Source organism: Scomber scombrus, chromosome 19 (assembly GCF_963691925.1).
Source record: "Scomber scombrus chromosome 19, fScoSco1.1, whole genome shotgun sequence".
Classification (NCBI taxonomy): Eukaryota; Metazoa; Chordata; class Actinopteri; order Scombriformes; family Scombridae; genus Scomber; species Scomber scombrus.
This window is the reverse complement of record NC_084988.1, coordinates 12636979-12652847: the sequence shown is the minus strand read 5'-3', so window position 1 is coordinate 12652847 and position 15869 is coordinate 12636979. Positions and strand designations below refer to the sequence as shown.

General features: G+C 40.0%; 1 protein-coding gene across 1 annotated transcript in view; it reads left to right on the top strand.

Moving 5' to 3' along the window:
- The first annotated feature begins 466 nt into the window (after positions 1-466).
- The window catches only part of LOC134001303 (brain-enriched guanylate kinase-associated protein), a 40612-nt gene continuing 25209 nt past the window's right edge, over positions 467-15869 (top strand). Inside the window, exon 1 of the mRNA XM_062440866.1 lies at positions 467-1859. Coding sequence (XP_062296850.1) covers positions 467-1859 — 1393 coding nt within the window. The remainder of the gene's footprint in view (positions 1860-15869) is intronic.

Here is a 15869-nt window from a genome sequence, read left to right as displayed (position 1 = left end):
TCCAGCTGTTTTCCAGCACAATCCATGTCAATACACAATTCATTACAGATGATGCCCACACTAACAAAATGCTGACGATGCAGCTGTTGATCTATAATGCTATTATAAAAAGGAAAAAAATAGAATTGACAGTGTCAATGTATGAATGGTAATGAAAGTAGGTTGGTTGGCACCCAAGTGACAGTATCAGACTCGAACCTCTTTGGGTTCTCATTGTGTGCTGAGCTGGAGCATTGAAAGTGTGTCACATTGCAACAGCTTGGGCACACTGTTGGTGGCCTCGACAACTAGGGCAGACAATTGAGATTGGGCAAAGCCAGAGGACAGAAAACCATTGGAAATCTGTTCCACTCAGCCTGACATGGTTCACTTGTGTGTGTCCGTTTCAAATGATGGTCTCAGACTCGAATCCGTACAAAAAGGATCGGCAAAGACTGCGCGAAGTAGAGGAAGGAAGGCAATTGAAATGGCTACTTTGCGGCGCCAACCAAGATCCAGAACAGCCTCAACTCGGCAGGATCGTGGTTCCTGCTCTTCTACTGCTTCATGCCCTGTTTTCTCCGGACCATACAGTGACCAAGAAGAAGACCCTCCAATACGCCGCCAATCCTCTCCTTTACTCAAAGGCTCTCTCTCAAATATACACATCTCTATCTGTCCAAGCCCCAAAGGTTCTCTTTCCAGCCTCCATGGGTCTGTTACCTCCCTCCAAGGATCATTACCAAGTCTCCAAGAATCTCTGCCCAGCTTCCAGGGCTCTTTACCCAACTTACGGGAATCAGTCTCTCGGTTGAAGAGGCGGTCACTGGGCAGCCTGGACAACTCCAACCATAGCCTTAGCGAGAGGAGTACCAGCCCCAGCTTACAAAGCGGCAATGGCAGCTCTAGTGATGATGATGGCAGCTGGGACACAAATAGCTGGAGCTCAGGGGCCACTTGCCTCCTACGAACACCTGTTAAACAAGATAGCAATGAGACATCAGGGGAATCAGGTGGAAAGTCTTGCACCACTGAGCAGGCTGAACCTGAAATAATTTACCAAAATCTTATCTTTTCACGCCCTGCTGCTACAACTGAAAGCAAAGCAGATTGTGCTCCAGAGAGGACTTCCACAGCACTAAAAAAAGATGTAGGAACCCAAAGTGTTTCCTCTTCGTGCCTGAGCAAGAATTCTGCTACCGCCTCATCCTATCAGAAAGACAACAAGACAGAGGAGAGGCGTAAATTCTCACAGTTTCTGAATGAGGTGACCTGCAGGGTGCTGAAAACGAATGGTGGTCCTCCTCAACAACAGTCCACCCTCCGACATCGCCACCCATCTCCTCCACCACCACCACCATCAACCCCTTCTCACCCACCACTAACCACTCTACATTCAACACCAGCAGTCACTCCACCATCTGCATCAGCGACAAACATGTGGTACAGCCCGACAAGCTCAAACCTCCAGACCATCAAGGAGTATGATTCAAAGGACATTACCAGCTCCATCCACCAATGGAGCAAGACATTACCCAGCTGTAAGATCTTGGAACCTGGGGATGAGTTGAGGAAAGTGAAAGGGGAAAGTCACTCATACCCAGAGCACGACCTGGAACTATGTACAAAGATCCAAGCGCAGCCCTCCACTGGGAGACTTTATCTAGAGACAGACATTGACAGAGTGAGACAACTTGATGAACTGGTAGCTAATGGTACCCTGGGGAAAGAGAGGAGTGAGAAAGGACTGGAGAAGGGTAAGGAGAGAGGAAAAGAGAGGGAAAACAAGAATCTGTGGGAGAGAAATGGAGGCTTTGGGGTAGAGAAAGGGAAGGAGAGGGACAGGAGAAAAGAGAGCCCTTGGGAGAGAGACAGAGGAGGTGAAAAAGGGAAGGAAAAGGATAAAGGGAGAGAAAGGCCCTGGGAGAAAGACAGAATAACAAAAAGAGGGAGAGAGAAGGAGAAGAAAGTGGCACTTCCTAGTTATGAGCACCCTTCTTCTCAAGTGGCTTCCAGTGGACGGAGTAACCCTTGCCCTGTCTTCAGCTGGCCGGAGGGATATCCCAGAATGTCCTACAGGTCTACATCACTACCCAGACCTGTTAATATCACTGTGAGTATACATTTTTTACTGAAGACTTATTTTCTTCTATCTTCTTTTAACTGTGGATTTTGTCCCTGATCACATCAATTGTAAACACATTTGGAGGGGCTCTTCAAACACTCAGTATAACCTGGAGGAATGATTACAGTGAGCAAAACCAGTATCAGTGTCCATAAGGGCACCTGAATGTTGTTCAAAGACAGACTCTAAAAAAAACAGCGAATCCATCCTTGGAGGCTACATAAATATCATGCTTATCTCAGCACAGGTACGGAATGTTGGTATTGGATGTAAATTATGAGTTGTTGAATTCATCACCTACAAAGTAATTATTAGAAAAACCAGGCTGCAAAACACCCAGTCAACAGTTTTTATAGTAGAAAGCCATTCGAATGAATATTTGGTAGTGACACTCATGTTGGACTAAGCTGGCTGTTTTCGCTTCCTAATGTCCTAATGTGTATCACATCCCTTGGCCAAGGTGGTGTGTAATCTATTATCTGCCACATACATGAGGGTGTCGTGCTATTTTTTTAAAAACATTTTTATAAGAACATAAAGTCTGAAAAATGCTTATATAAGAATACACCAGGGTTGCATTAACCTTTTTATGAAAATTTCCAGTAGTGCATTTTGGTAAGTAGCAGTAAGCTCATGCTGTCAGTTTAATTACTATATTGTGAACACGGATGTATGTACCTAGACATGCATGCGTTGTCTGTACTGTGAAAAGTATTTGTTAGAAGGTGGATCATGACTCAATGATCAGCTTAGTGCAGGTCAGTATATGTATATGTGGACATTTTTGCTGACTGTACTGCTTTTGAAGTGCTGCAGGATCTTACTGTTGAAAGTGTGTTTCTACCTTTAACACTTGATGATATAGAGACTTTATAACATTTTATGCAGTTATTACATCATACACATTTACTGCATTGTGAGTTATTGTAGTTGCTATTCAAGAGGAACATAAATTGCCTGTTCTGCTATACAGTTGCTGTTACTTCATCATGCAGGAAAGGCAGATTGCTAGAAATGAGGGGCCAAAGGAAGACTAAACAAGCCTCTGATGGTTTCGCTCAGTCTTTATCCAAGGCTTTGATAGAGCAAATTGCATCACAGTCCTCCTTGTTAGCTGAATATTACTTTTCCCTGAGTTATTAGAAGTGAATCATTTATTTTTGGTGTTTTGTTTAATTGCATCTGACACATCACCCAATTGCCATACTAAACAAAATCTGCAAACATGATTATTCATTAATGTGATGTGAATGGGGAATTTGTACCATTTTGTACTGAGCATGTACAGGAATGTATTGCATATGCAGAACATATCCATGCTCTTTCTCAATCTTTTCAGATGCTCTCAATCAAAGCATGACCTATAGTCTCAGTTAATCGTTCTTACTAGTGTATTTTCATAGCTGGAATTTTCTCAAAGGAGTGCTACGGTAAAGGTCTATATTACTTCTCATTTAAATGCATTAGCATCTTTCTGCCCTCCAAGCATCCAACAGAGAGATAGCAAAGTGGAAGCATTGGTCCCTATGGCATGTAATATTAAAAATACATTCACCCTTATTTACTGCTTATTCACTCAGAGCCTAGAGTAAAAGAGAGAAAGATGACTTCGGTTTCAAACAAATTTCACTATCCTGCTTGGCTTCCTGTGTGGAGGTAGCTAATACATTAATAATTTAAACACTTTCCTCCATTTTTTTGTCTGTTCGAGCCTCAGGCTTAGACCCAGTACTCTGGCCTCTTACAACCTGTTGTACTAACACTTGCTGCTAAATGAGTAGACCTTGACCAATGTCCAACAGCGAGGGAGCAGGAGATATTTGGGATGCATCTTATTGATTAGAAATTATTCACCCAGTGTAAGTTCCCTAGCAACTGTTGAGCTGATGAGTGGGTGTATGCACTGTGTGTGCACTTAATACATCCTGTATATCTATTATATTATAAAACGGCATGTTTGTAGAGTAACTCATTCAATTGTTAACAGTGTGTCAAAAGCAAAAAGGCTATGCATTAAACTGAGCACCAGCCAATCAATATAAAAGCTACAATAACAAAAGTTCTGGAAATCATTTGTTATATAAAAGACAAAAAAAACAAACCACTCCTCCCTCCGCCCCCTCTCCCTGCACCATTGTGCTCTGCACAGCCCTCACCTGCATCCCCATGACTGCACACACGCATATGTTTATGTATTGGAAGTAACAGAGTTCTTGCATTTGACTAATTCAAGTATTGGGAGCTTGCCAGCCTGTGAGTAAGCCATAGCAATGCCTTCCAGCAGTTTACGCTAGCTTGGAGTCTCGGTACAAGAGGAGTAGTAGACCAGAAGTGCAATCGCATATTGATGGACAGTTCTGAGCACCCACCCCTGACTTTTGCCTCGTTTGATTGGATAGACAAGCGAGGCCCACTTAAAATCTTGAGAAGGGAGTATTGCTGTACTGCTGCCAGGTTGTTCAATGAGCCTGGGTGACAAAAACTCATTGAAAATGTGTTTCCACTTTAAGATATACAATGCTTTTTAGATTTCACCTAAAAAAGAAAAAGAAAAAACTTACATACTGTAGCTTTTAGGTTTAATTGAGGGCAAATTCTCAATTCTTAACATACTAAAGGTAAACTGATTAAATCTAATATACATAGTCAGTTTGTCTTACATTTTAAAACTTCTTAAGTATTCTTTAAAACATCTGAAGAATCTCTCCACAGCATTAAACAATCATGAAACATCAATCAATGTTAAAAAAAAAATCAGATATTATTCAAGATTTCATGCATCATTTTGTGAATGTGTGCTGTTACAAACATTTGGAAAACACAGACTTTGCTACTCACAAAGAAAAATAGGGAGGCAATGCCGAATGTAAACACTGAATCGCTATAACTGAAAGATTTCAGCTTAACTTTACTTTGAAATCTTAGTAGACACATACAAGCTAATTTTGAAAGAAATTGTTTTTATACATCTGTATAAAATCACCCGTATAAACATTATATGCCGACAAGATTGTATTTGTACAGCACAAAAATACAAACGTGGAGCTTATCTTTAATGAGCAATTTAATACCAGGCTGAACAGTTTCACTGACCTGTTGCACCTCTGATGACACCTAATAATGATGTCAAAGTGTACTAACACAGCCTGAATACACTTAAACCAACAGAGATAAGCAAAGCACAGAATTGTAGCTGCTGTAAAGTTGCTGTTTAATGATGACAAATCTGCATTGTTGTCAGCTAATCATTATTGAGAAAATTAGCATTTAATATTACAGAACTGTACCTTAAACTAGGCAACAATAACAAAAGGCTAACATTTAATGTTTTTTACTGAATGAACATACATCCACAGTAGCTTAGGCTGCAGATTATCATTCAATGATGCCTTCCAGGAACACTGATCAACTCCTCCTCCTTCTCTCTAGGCTTGCCCTCCCCACACAGAGGGAAGCTGGGATGGACAGAGGGGATTACTGAATGTTGTTTCATTGTATGAGTCATCCTGTTGTATCACCCGTACTGTTTGCAACACCCACACAACACCACAAAGCACAGCATACACATGCTCGCTGCACTGTCACAACCCGCATGTTGATGGCGTATAGCTGTGATATTCATTATACCTCACTGGATCATTGGCCATAAATCCTGAGGCTAGCTGGACCTGTGTGTAGCTCGGTAACTTGGCACACACTAACACACTAACCTCCTGCAGCACTAACAACACACACAAACTGTGCCTGAACTTCCTGAACTGAGCCAAATATTCTTTGTTTTGGAACCTAGCTGTATATATGTGCTTCGCCATTTCGACTCTGTCCAGGGGATGCAGTGAGTAATTGGTTCTGCACCAAAGAATTAAACCCAATTGAAAATGTAAATGGTAAATGCTCTTGTGAAATCCGTGTCATGCATAATGCATGTTCAGCAAACAAATGAGAGCACACAAGCACCAATTTTGTCTATCATCGCTTTTCAGGTTTACATGTATGAAGACATGATGAAACAGCCTGCAAGCCAAGTGAGGTGTCACCTCCATCTTGTGTGATAATTCCAAATGTCTTAAATTTACTTTCATATATGTTGTTTGCCTTCTTCTGCTGGAACTTTACATTTCCTTTCATTCATCTTTTTCTGTTTCTCTTTTCTCCTTTCAACATCAACAGTATGTAAGTGTCCCCATTGGGCACTTTCTCTCAAATTCTGCAGCACGCAGCGTTTTTCTTCTGCACTGTTAATCTGTCATTTCTTGCTCTGTCTCTCCCCTTCTACCCCTTTCACTTAATGCTCTCTTTCACTTAATGCTCTTAATACTGATATAGTGTGTGTTGAGAGTGGAAAATAATGGATATATCTGTTTGCAGAGACATAGCCACTCAGAGCTCGTTAAACACCAGATAAGAGGTACTCCACAGAATGCAGTGGCAGCAGCGGCGCCAGATAAATCTGCTTGATAAATAAATCTAATCATTTCACCCTCTCTTTTTTTCTTCTTACCAGGAATCTGATGGAGAGATGCAGCATGACATGAGGTTAGCCACCTTCACTTTTACCTCCTCTCTCTTTCCTCCCGACAGTGACACCACCACACCTCTCTCTCTCTTTTTATTCTCTCCATCACTCCCATAACCCCTCCTTTTCCCATACACCTCCTCCTGCTTCATTCAATTCTCAGCTCCCTCTCTCGCTCTCGCTCTCTCTCTCTCTCTCTCTCTCTCTCACTCTCACTCTCACTCTCACTCTCTGCCTACCAGCCTGTCTCCAGTCAGAATTAGAGGAGGCTTTTCTAAATGCATGCCGCTCTGAGGGGGATGCACAGGCACATGAATATTGTGATCTTATCTGCTGAAAATGAGGCGAAAAGCATATAAACGGTAAGGCAAGAAGGGGGAAATGCATGTCTGGATTTATTAGGTGCTCTGAGATAAGTGTACATAGTTGCTTTGCAACACTTGAACATAACAGTAATGATTGTTGTAAGGGCTCTTCTGCAGTTGTTGTGTCATTCGGTCCATGTGTTGCACATTCTGAGTGGTCTGACAAAATGGTTGTGTAGGCTTATGGATAGTATGCTGTGGATTCTACAGTGCTGTATGGATGGAAAATATTAAAACATGTTGTGCAGTGCGTTCAGGAGTATTGAGAAAATGAAAACATGCAGCTTGCTTGGGAGTAAACTGAAGCGTTTTGTCACTGTGATCTCTGCAGCAATAGAAGTGAGGCTACAGGCGATTGTTTGGTTTAGTGGAAGTATCTGTGCTTTTTGCTCAGTCGATTCTGCTGTCATTTGGATTTCACTAGTGTGAGAATAATGAGGCACCAAATGTTTTCACAGCCCTAAATTAACTCTCATATTCATTCACTGGGCAAGATGATACCACAGAGAGGCAATTATAAGCTGAACAAGTGCATCATGAGAGAGAAAGTTGTTCTCATTAAACCAAACTCCTTACCTAGTTTAAAGTAGAGAAGAGGAAATCTATTGTGTTGCATTGTGTGGCGAAAAGACACATGATTATTTATTTAAGGGAGTAAACTATGACATCTTCCATATGTTGCTTTCAGGTGGCATTTTACATGTCAGTGTAACATAATCATATCATCTAGAAGTCAATTGCGTTCACGTCCAGTCTTAACCTCCAGCTAGGAAACATTGATTTTTTAAAGATGATCCACACTTCCTGTTATATAATTAAAGCAAACAGCACATCGGATAAGGTGCTGTCCTGAGGGAAACTTTAAAGTCTTTGAAGTGAGTTTCAAACTTCCTGTACTGAGGAAAGAGCTTTAATTAATAAAGAAAAGTTAACAATGTGTCCTAACCCTTTCTGCACCACAGTGTTATATTTCTGTGTTATGTTAGCTTGTGTGTATTGTATGTACCATTAATTTAAAAATGGTGCTAAAATTCAGTATATTAAACTTTAGGCATGACAGCTTCATCTTGTCAATAAATACACCATGACAACTAAATTTAGAAAGGTTTAAGGATAATTCATCACAATAACCAGTTTTCTGGTGATATAACCTACAATTCTACTGAAATAATTGATTATTCCAATGTCCAAATGCTTAAAGCTCACCGAAATATGAGAATTAATCATTCTTGAAGGCTGTCCAAACAAATCATCAGCTCCACCAAACCCCAGCAGCACACCATGCTCTGCTCCTCCTCAGTTTTCTGAAATGATTCTTGTCGTTGATAATAAGCCAAAGCTTATCACCAAAGGCTTTTTTGTTCCTCATTTGTAAGCTGAATCAGATCGATGCCAACTAAACAGAGATCATCACACACTGACAAAACACCACAAACTCACTGTCCTGACACGCATGATGAACAATGTGAGTAGCAACCAAGAGAAGAGGAGCACAAATGAAGATTAATACATTTTTATGGTATTCTTTTAACTGGAACTTATACTTTCCACCTTCTTGCGCTAATGTTCTGCTTCAAGGTTCAGCCAATTGGAGATTATTGTAATTGCTATTCTTTTATTTTTAGGTTATTAATGTCTTCTTTATGAGGTGACTTACACAGCTTGCTCACTTTTGCCAATCAGACAGAAGAAATGCTCAACTTTCCAAGAGTGTAATACAAGTCTCACTTTCTCACTGACAGCTTGAAAATTCACAGTCCAAGGGTAGTGAAAGTTTCTTTGTGTACATAGGCCACACAAAATTACAGTCATAGCTGCTGTGATTAGTTGTGGATAAACCAAGGACAGAAATGTGATTCATACTTTACCAGTTCAATAAAAATTGAAAGAAAAAATAAAAGTTGCACCAGCTTCCCTTGACTTGCTCCGACTTTTAATTAGGTTTCTACAAATGTTTCAGCTTACCTTCATCAGTTCGTGTACACATGATCCACTTTCCCTCTGGCATTAGCCCCTGGGAGATGTCGTTGGCCCACTGCTTCACTCAGACTTTGAGGAATAAACCTTAAGAGGCTTTGTTTGTTCATTTCTCACATTTCCCTAAGCTAGGCACGTAGCATCCGAAAGCAGATGCTATACGAATGCTCCCTTCAGGTTAGCCTGGAGCAGTTTACCACCCCCCCACTCTCTTATTCTTCTAATTATTTCCAAGATGGTGATATCAGAAATTTATGCAGAAGACGTTTGTGAGGGTGGACTTTTGTAGCATCTGGAAGTGGTAGATGAGGGACCTGCCCTGGAGAATACTCAAGGGGTTGGCTTTGTGTGTGCGCATGTGTTCGTATGCTCTGGTTCAGATCCAGTGAATCACATGTCTAAGTCTTAAGACTCCTTCCCTCTTTGACTTCCCACCTCGCCACCCTCATCTCTCCATGGACTATTGGAGATACGCCTGTCTGCCACAGAGCATTTATGCGGCTACGTCAAAGCCAACAGGATAGGGTCAGCTGAGCAACATGAGCCTCTGGAGCGCACATGCTGGGGATCTCAAGTGTCTTACAAACACACGTGCTGTATGTCCAGAGAGGAGGATGAGTGGCATATTTAGTGTCACAGATAAAATACAGAGGGTGAAGCTCTGCAACGCCGAGGTTTTAACTTGATCTTGCTGTCCTCACACAGACTCTTTAATCTCTGATGAATTAATTACTTTTTCTTTGTTCTTTCAGCATATTAATGCATTAGCTTCAGTCCTGATCTCTTGTTGTTCAGTGTCATGGTTCAGGAGCTGTTCCTATTATATCAACAATAATTGTTGATACAGCATGTTGTGCAAAACACGCTATATCACCAGACAAGAGGCTTGTTGTCAAACACATGTAGACAGCACTCTTATGAGCTACATGTTGAACAAATTGTGCACCTATTGCACCCATTACACCTCAGTAAATACTTCATTGCACCCTGGAGGGCTGTGCATGCATCTGTGTGTTCAGCCTTCATGCACACAATCGTAACAACCCCTGGTCACCTCCTGCTGCGTAATGCAAGGCTTTTCAAATGTCCAATCTGGGCTGTGATGATAAAGAGGAAAGGCTCGAAGGTGAAAAGCGCAGGATTCTTTCTTCAAAGGAGAAATCTGGTCGTCATGGCCCTTTGTACTTCTTTATGCTCTGCAGTTCAGGGCCGTGCTACTGTAAATATGCTTCTCTCTACAGGAGGGACTGGAGCTTATAGACTATAAATCTCTGCAGTCAGATTCAGAAGTTGGTTCATTTGTGTGTCTGTGAAAGTAATCTGTGTCATAATGTTTGGCTATAGTTAATTGTTTTTTGTAAAAGTTTGATTTTTTGTGGACACAGACTGCTGTTGTAGGCTATATATCTGCAAACCAATACAATCTTAATTTCCTATAAAGTGCCTATAATCAATATTTTTAACACAACTGATATGTATGTGAAAGGGGTTGCTTATTATCCCATTCTGCAGTTCACCTCAGCTCAAAGGAGCTCTGTAGCAACTTTCAGCTCATTGTGTTGGCTTTGTGGCCTGCCCCCTTACTGTTTTGGTTCAGTCTCATTGCTCTCGTAGTGTTGTTTTCAGCCACAGCAGGCAGCTGTTTTTGCAGAAAAAGCTACAGAGTGACAAATATGCCTCCTGCCCCACCTGACAAACTATTTTATGAGCACAGTGGAGCATTTAGCAGCTTAAGAGTCACATATCTTCGTCAGGGATTGGTGAGGATCAAACAAAGCTATGATATAGAACTAGAAACACAACTTCAAATGGATGCTAATGTTGCTCTGTATCTGCTGGATGTGTTAATAGGCAATTTATAGCTAATACAATCAACTAAAATGTGATAAGTGCAGCAGAAACAAGCTGTGAACACACCGCTTGAATATTAAGTGTTTTAAATGACTGTATAATGTACGTTATATGAAGCCAACTATGGGACAACTACAAGTAAGCTAAGATAAGGTACATTTTATGGATCCTACAGAGTGTCACAGCAGCAGATGTACAAGACAGATGTATAGTGTATTTAAGTAACTTACAGTACAGTAGACTGTGGGCTACATTATGATCATCTGCTTTATATGAAATGAAGCATAAGAAAGAAATTAAATACTCAAGTTTATACACCAGACATAAATAGTAACTCTCTGTCGACACAGCCTGCTTCTAAACAATCTGTGAGTTGATTATTTTGCCAGAGTGGGAGCACAGGTATGTCACGACTGTGTTGTTGTCGTGGCAACCTTAGTGAAGAGTGAACTCAGCCTCTTTCAGAGAATTTGAACAATGGAGAAACTGAGAGATTTTAACTCCGGCTGCGGTTTTAACGCACCAACATATAAAATGTGTGAATCTCCTGTTTCTGTCTGTACCTCACTGTCTCAGGCGTGAGGAGCACAATGAACTGCTGGCCTGCAGCACTGTGTAGCTCTGGAGCTGTAATATTGTCTACTTATGTCAGGGAGCAGAGAGAGAGGAGACACTTTGTCAATACATGCAGGTACAGCAATATAAAACACAAAAGCTTCATCAAGTTTATTAACTTTTTAATTGTTTCTACTATGAGGTTGCTATTGAAAAAATTAGAGTCAAAATATAAAGAGATCTCACAGCTTTGCCTTGGGGAAAAAAGGAATTAAATTTAGGCAGGCAGGAATTGTTTTTCTTGATGAGAAAGGAAACATCTTTGGAATTGTAGTTAATTAGATTGGACCTGATGAATCTGGAGTCCATTACGTCATCCAATTTGTTGCCCAAAAGGTAATCTTGCAAAATATCTTTTTGGGCAAATCTGAAGTTTTGTTGATCTTATACAGACACTGAAGGATCTTCTTTCATCATTAACAAATTTACACAATGTTGAGATAAATCTTTTCGGAGCACAATGTTGTACCTTTTTGGAAACTGATAAAGGTAAAAGTAAACTGCAGGGGAAACAAAAGCTCAGCTGGACCAATGTTGCAACGTCGGCACAGCTGTTGGCTGCAAATCTTCAGTGTTTTCCTCCAGTTCTTCAGAATGAATGATAGATTTTATATTATATTTTGACATTAATTATTGAGTTTCTTTGACAGAGAAAAAGGATGAAGTCTGTGTTTTAGCCGAAGGCCGGTTTCACCAAGACTTGCCAATAACTGTATGTACACTAGAGTTTTTCACTGATCTAAAACTGGGATATGTACCTGAATCAGACACAAATGGATGGAACTTTAAAAAAAAAACAACTTAAATTTGACACATTTATATTTATATTTATACTAATATTTATATTGAAGCAATTAACCGTACACACCTGTGATTGTAAAGTGACCTAAAGCTGCAAAAAACTTTTGCGGTTTAATTTTTTCCATTTTGCAAGCACTCCTTTGATTTAGTGTTAATATGAAGCTTTATGAAACCTGGTTAAAGGACCAGGTTTTTTGCCGAATTTCAACTTTATTACTACAGTAGCAATCCAAATTAGGGATATAGCGTGGAAAAATGCCTGAAGTTATTGCAGATGTTCTCTGAGTATCTAGGGTGCAGCTGCAAAAGCTGTTGTTCTTCTGGCACTACTGACATTTGACATGTACAGTGACTTAGTTCTCATTTTTCTTTAGTCATAGGGCACCAATTTCAAAAATCATTACACATTTCTACTACATAGGTAACATAGTTTTAAGAAATCATCATATTCACAGCAGTGAAGTTTTCCTTTAAGCATACATGACAACACTTATTCAACAGAAATCTGTCTTTCATCCTTGTACCTACCTAATTATTTCATTAAAGCTGAATATTCATGATAAAATAAACAACAATCTAAGTTAAAGTTTAGGAATAAAACCTCTTCAGGTATCATTTATGAACACTTTAGCTCTTGTGTAGCTTCATCAGGGCTTTGTGTGTTTGTGGCCTATTAGCATATGCAAATAACAACACAACTGTCATTTGATTCATATTAATAAATAAGCTCATTGGTGCATGGCTGTACAGCATGTGACATCACGTTTTTTTCAACGGAGAAAATACACACACTTCTGAAGTAAAATAACCAAAACTGTTTGAAAATTGTGTGTCAGTAAGACCCCATTGCATAGAAACAAAGGTTTTCAGGGCCTTTAACCTTTAGTGGAAACCCTATTTCTCTGGTTACATTTTTAAAAAACCTACTTATTGCCACAAAGTAAGGCTACTTAAAGGACTACTAAAGCTGATGTACAGTAGTGTTACACATCTATAAAGTTGGATACATTGTTAGAGACAGATTTAAAAAATCCGACTTTTAGTCCCTTTATGGGTCAACCTTCAGAAGCACTGGATCCTGAGCATCTTTGTAGTTTGCAAAACAAGTGTTAAATGAGATGTATAATATTGTCCCTTGAGTAATTTTCTTAGACCTTTCAAAGCTCACTCTAGAACCACAAAATTCATTCATTTAGTTGTTTTCACATGCTGTGTATTACTCCCTGTGACCAGTAAACTCACTTTGACAAGTAAAATCAACAAAATTTCCCTCTAAGTGCAAGTAAATGTCTGTCTCTCTCATGATGGACCAGTTAGATCCAGATCCACATTCCTGTGCTGTGACAGATGGCCATCCAGTCAATGCAAAGATATTTTGCAGATTATGCAGCATAATAAACAGGTTTAAATTGGACTATAAGGAGGACGGAGCTGCCAGTGCCATACTGTAGCGAGTGTGATTTGGCAGGAGGAAGTTACAGATGGGATTGCAGTTTACTCGCCATTTAAAGGTGTAGTACATCACCTAAAGCTTCCATCATTCAGCTCTGACTGCCATCCAGGCCAAATGGTTATTATGTCATGACTTATCTTAAAGACATGTGTAGTGAGATGGTATCGACTCTTATTTGGGGACTACAGAAATGAGCAAGACAAATCAGGCATTTGTTTTATTGAATCAGCCCCTATCATTCTTAAAGTCTGAACCACAAACACAGCAAAGCGTCACAGTGATCCACAGCAGCCTGAGCTTCATAATGCATACACATCACAGTGTGATGCGGGAAAGATTCCCTGCGGCGGTTCCTGCTGCGCCCCCCCGATGTGATCTGATCTGATCTGGAATGGTGTGAAATCAGCCTACAAATTTTAAAATTGATTGAACGCCTGCTGTTTCCTCTGAAGCTCATTACACACACGCACATTTCCACTTGCACGAATAAAACTTTGTTGACATGCTGTTTAGGGGCCAAGGTTAAACAGAGGAGCTGGAGGGTGTTTGATGAGTCATAGCACAGCAGGGGAAACTACTCATTATCAGTTAATTTATCCCCAGGAGCCCTTTGTGTTGGGAAACAGCATTATAGTGACAAAACCCAACTGTGAATTAAAACAGATTAGCTTTCTGGCCCTGAAGTGTGTTTAACATCACCTGCACAATTATGGTCAGGTCTCTCAACCACAGTTAATCAATGCAAATATTATCAATGACATTTTTTGATAATTTGATCCAAGACAGGTGCTACAGGCGTTCATTGTAAGAAGTTAGAGTGCTCTGTAACTTTTATTATTTTAAAGGCCAACAAGTTCTTCCTCTTACCCACCTAAGGTTGTTTCTCTTTTGATATGTAGATAGAAATTAAAGGAGAGATAAACAGTGTGGCGATCACTCCTTGGTTGCAGTTCTTGTCTTCAGGGTGCAAATTCTGTTGACTAGTCATCATCCGTGCTCTGGTGATTTAATCCACAGAGCTTATTTCCTGGCTGCTGGTAGTGGAGCATGCACAAGAGACTTGTATTTCTGGAGTCTTGCATCAGAGGAAATGCACAACACGTGACTCTAAAGAAAAAGCTTCTACCACTGTGGCAGAGCACACCAAGGGGAAAACCATTGAATTTTCACACAGTGTTTCTAATTATTACCATTTTTGCATATGTGTGGTCACTTCTGGTGTTGTAGTATTGTTATAACTAGCTGAGATGCTGTTAAAGGATCATTCTTGTTTTTTAAACAACTTATTTTTCTAATTTTGGCCATCATTCCTATCAGTGATAAGAAGTCTAAGAAGAAACTTGGTCAGCAAGACAATAATACAGGTTTCAAACAAACTCCTAGATAAGCCAAACATATCTGCAAGTGCCAGCATGGTAAAATGTTTACCGAAACAGACACTCCCTGCACTGACTATACTATCCTGTTCAATGAGAGATTATTATTAACGTTTTGCATGTTATCATTGAGACTGACAAAAAAACAAATAGTTAGTTCCTTCTAACCTTGACTACAATTTCTCCCTAACCTTAAAAGCATGCTGTTTGTGATTTTATGTTGTTTTTATACCTTTAGGATGTGAGATGTCCATGTTAAATATTGTCAAAGGTCCAAAAGTAGAGTTGCACATATGTAAAAATCCTTCCTGAAAGGAAACCCAGACTTTTACGGTACTGGTGGCAGATCAGAAAACAGTCACATGAATCATTTTTGTTTTTGGAAGGCACTGACAAACAATGGATTCACCAGATCAGAAAATGTTCATAGTGTAAGGGTCATTTTGGAAGGCAATGACAAATTACATATTCTGAAGATTAGAAGACTTGTTGAAATGTGGTTTAGATTGATGTTGCAGTGTTCTTAGTTTAGTATGACATATCATAACCAATATGAATATGGCCAAAACAACATAAATAGCATCTAAATTGTAATACACTGGACTTTTCCTCTTATTTAGAATATGAAGGTTTACTGTCGATCAGGTGCTTGTGTCTCTGTGAGCTGTTGACTTTAATAGCAGACTTCAGATGGGATGGCATTAATGTTTAATGTCCTCATTTGGTCACTGTGAATAATATATGCAGCAGGCAGTAGGTCTACCTTGCTCACCTCTGGTGACTCATTGCTAGTAAATCAACCTGCAGGCAC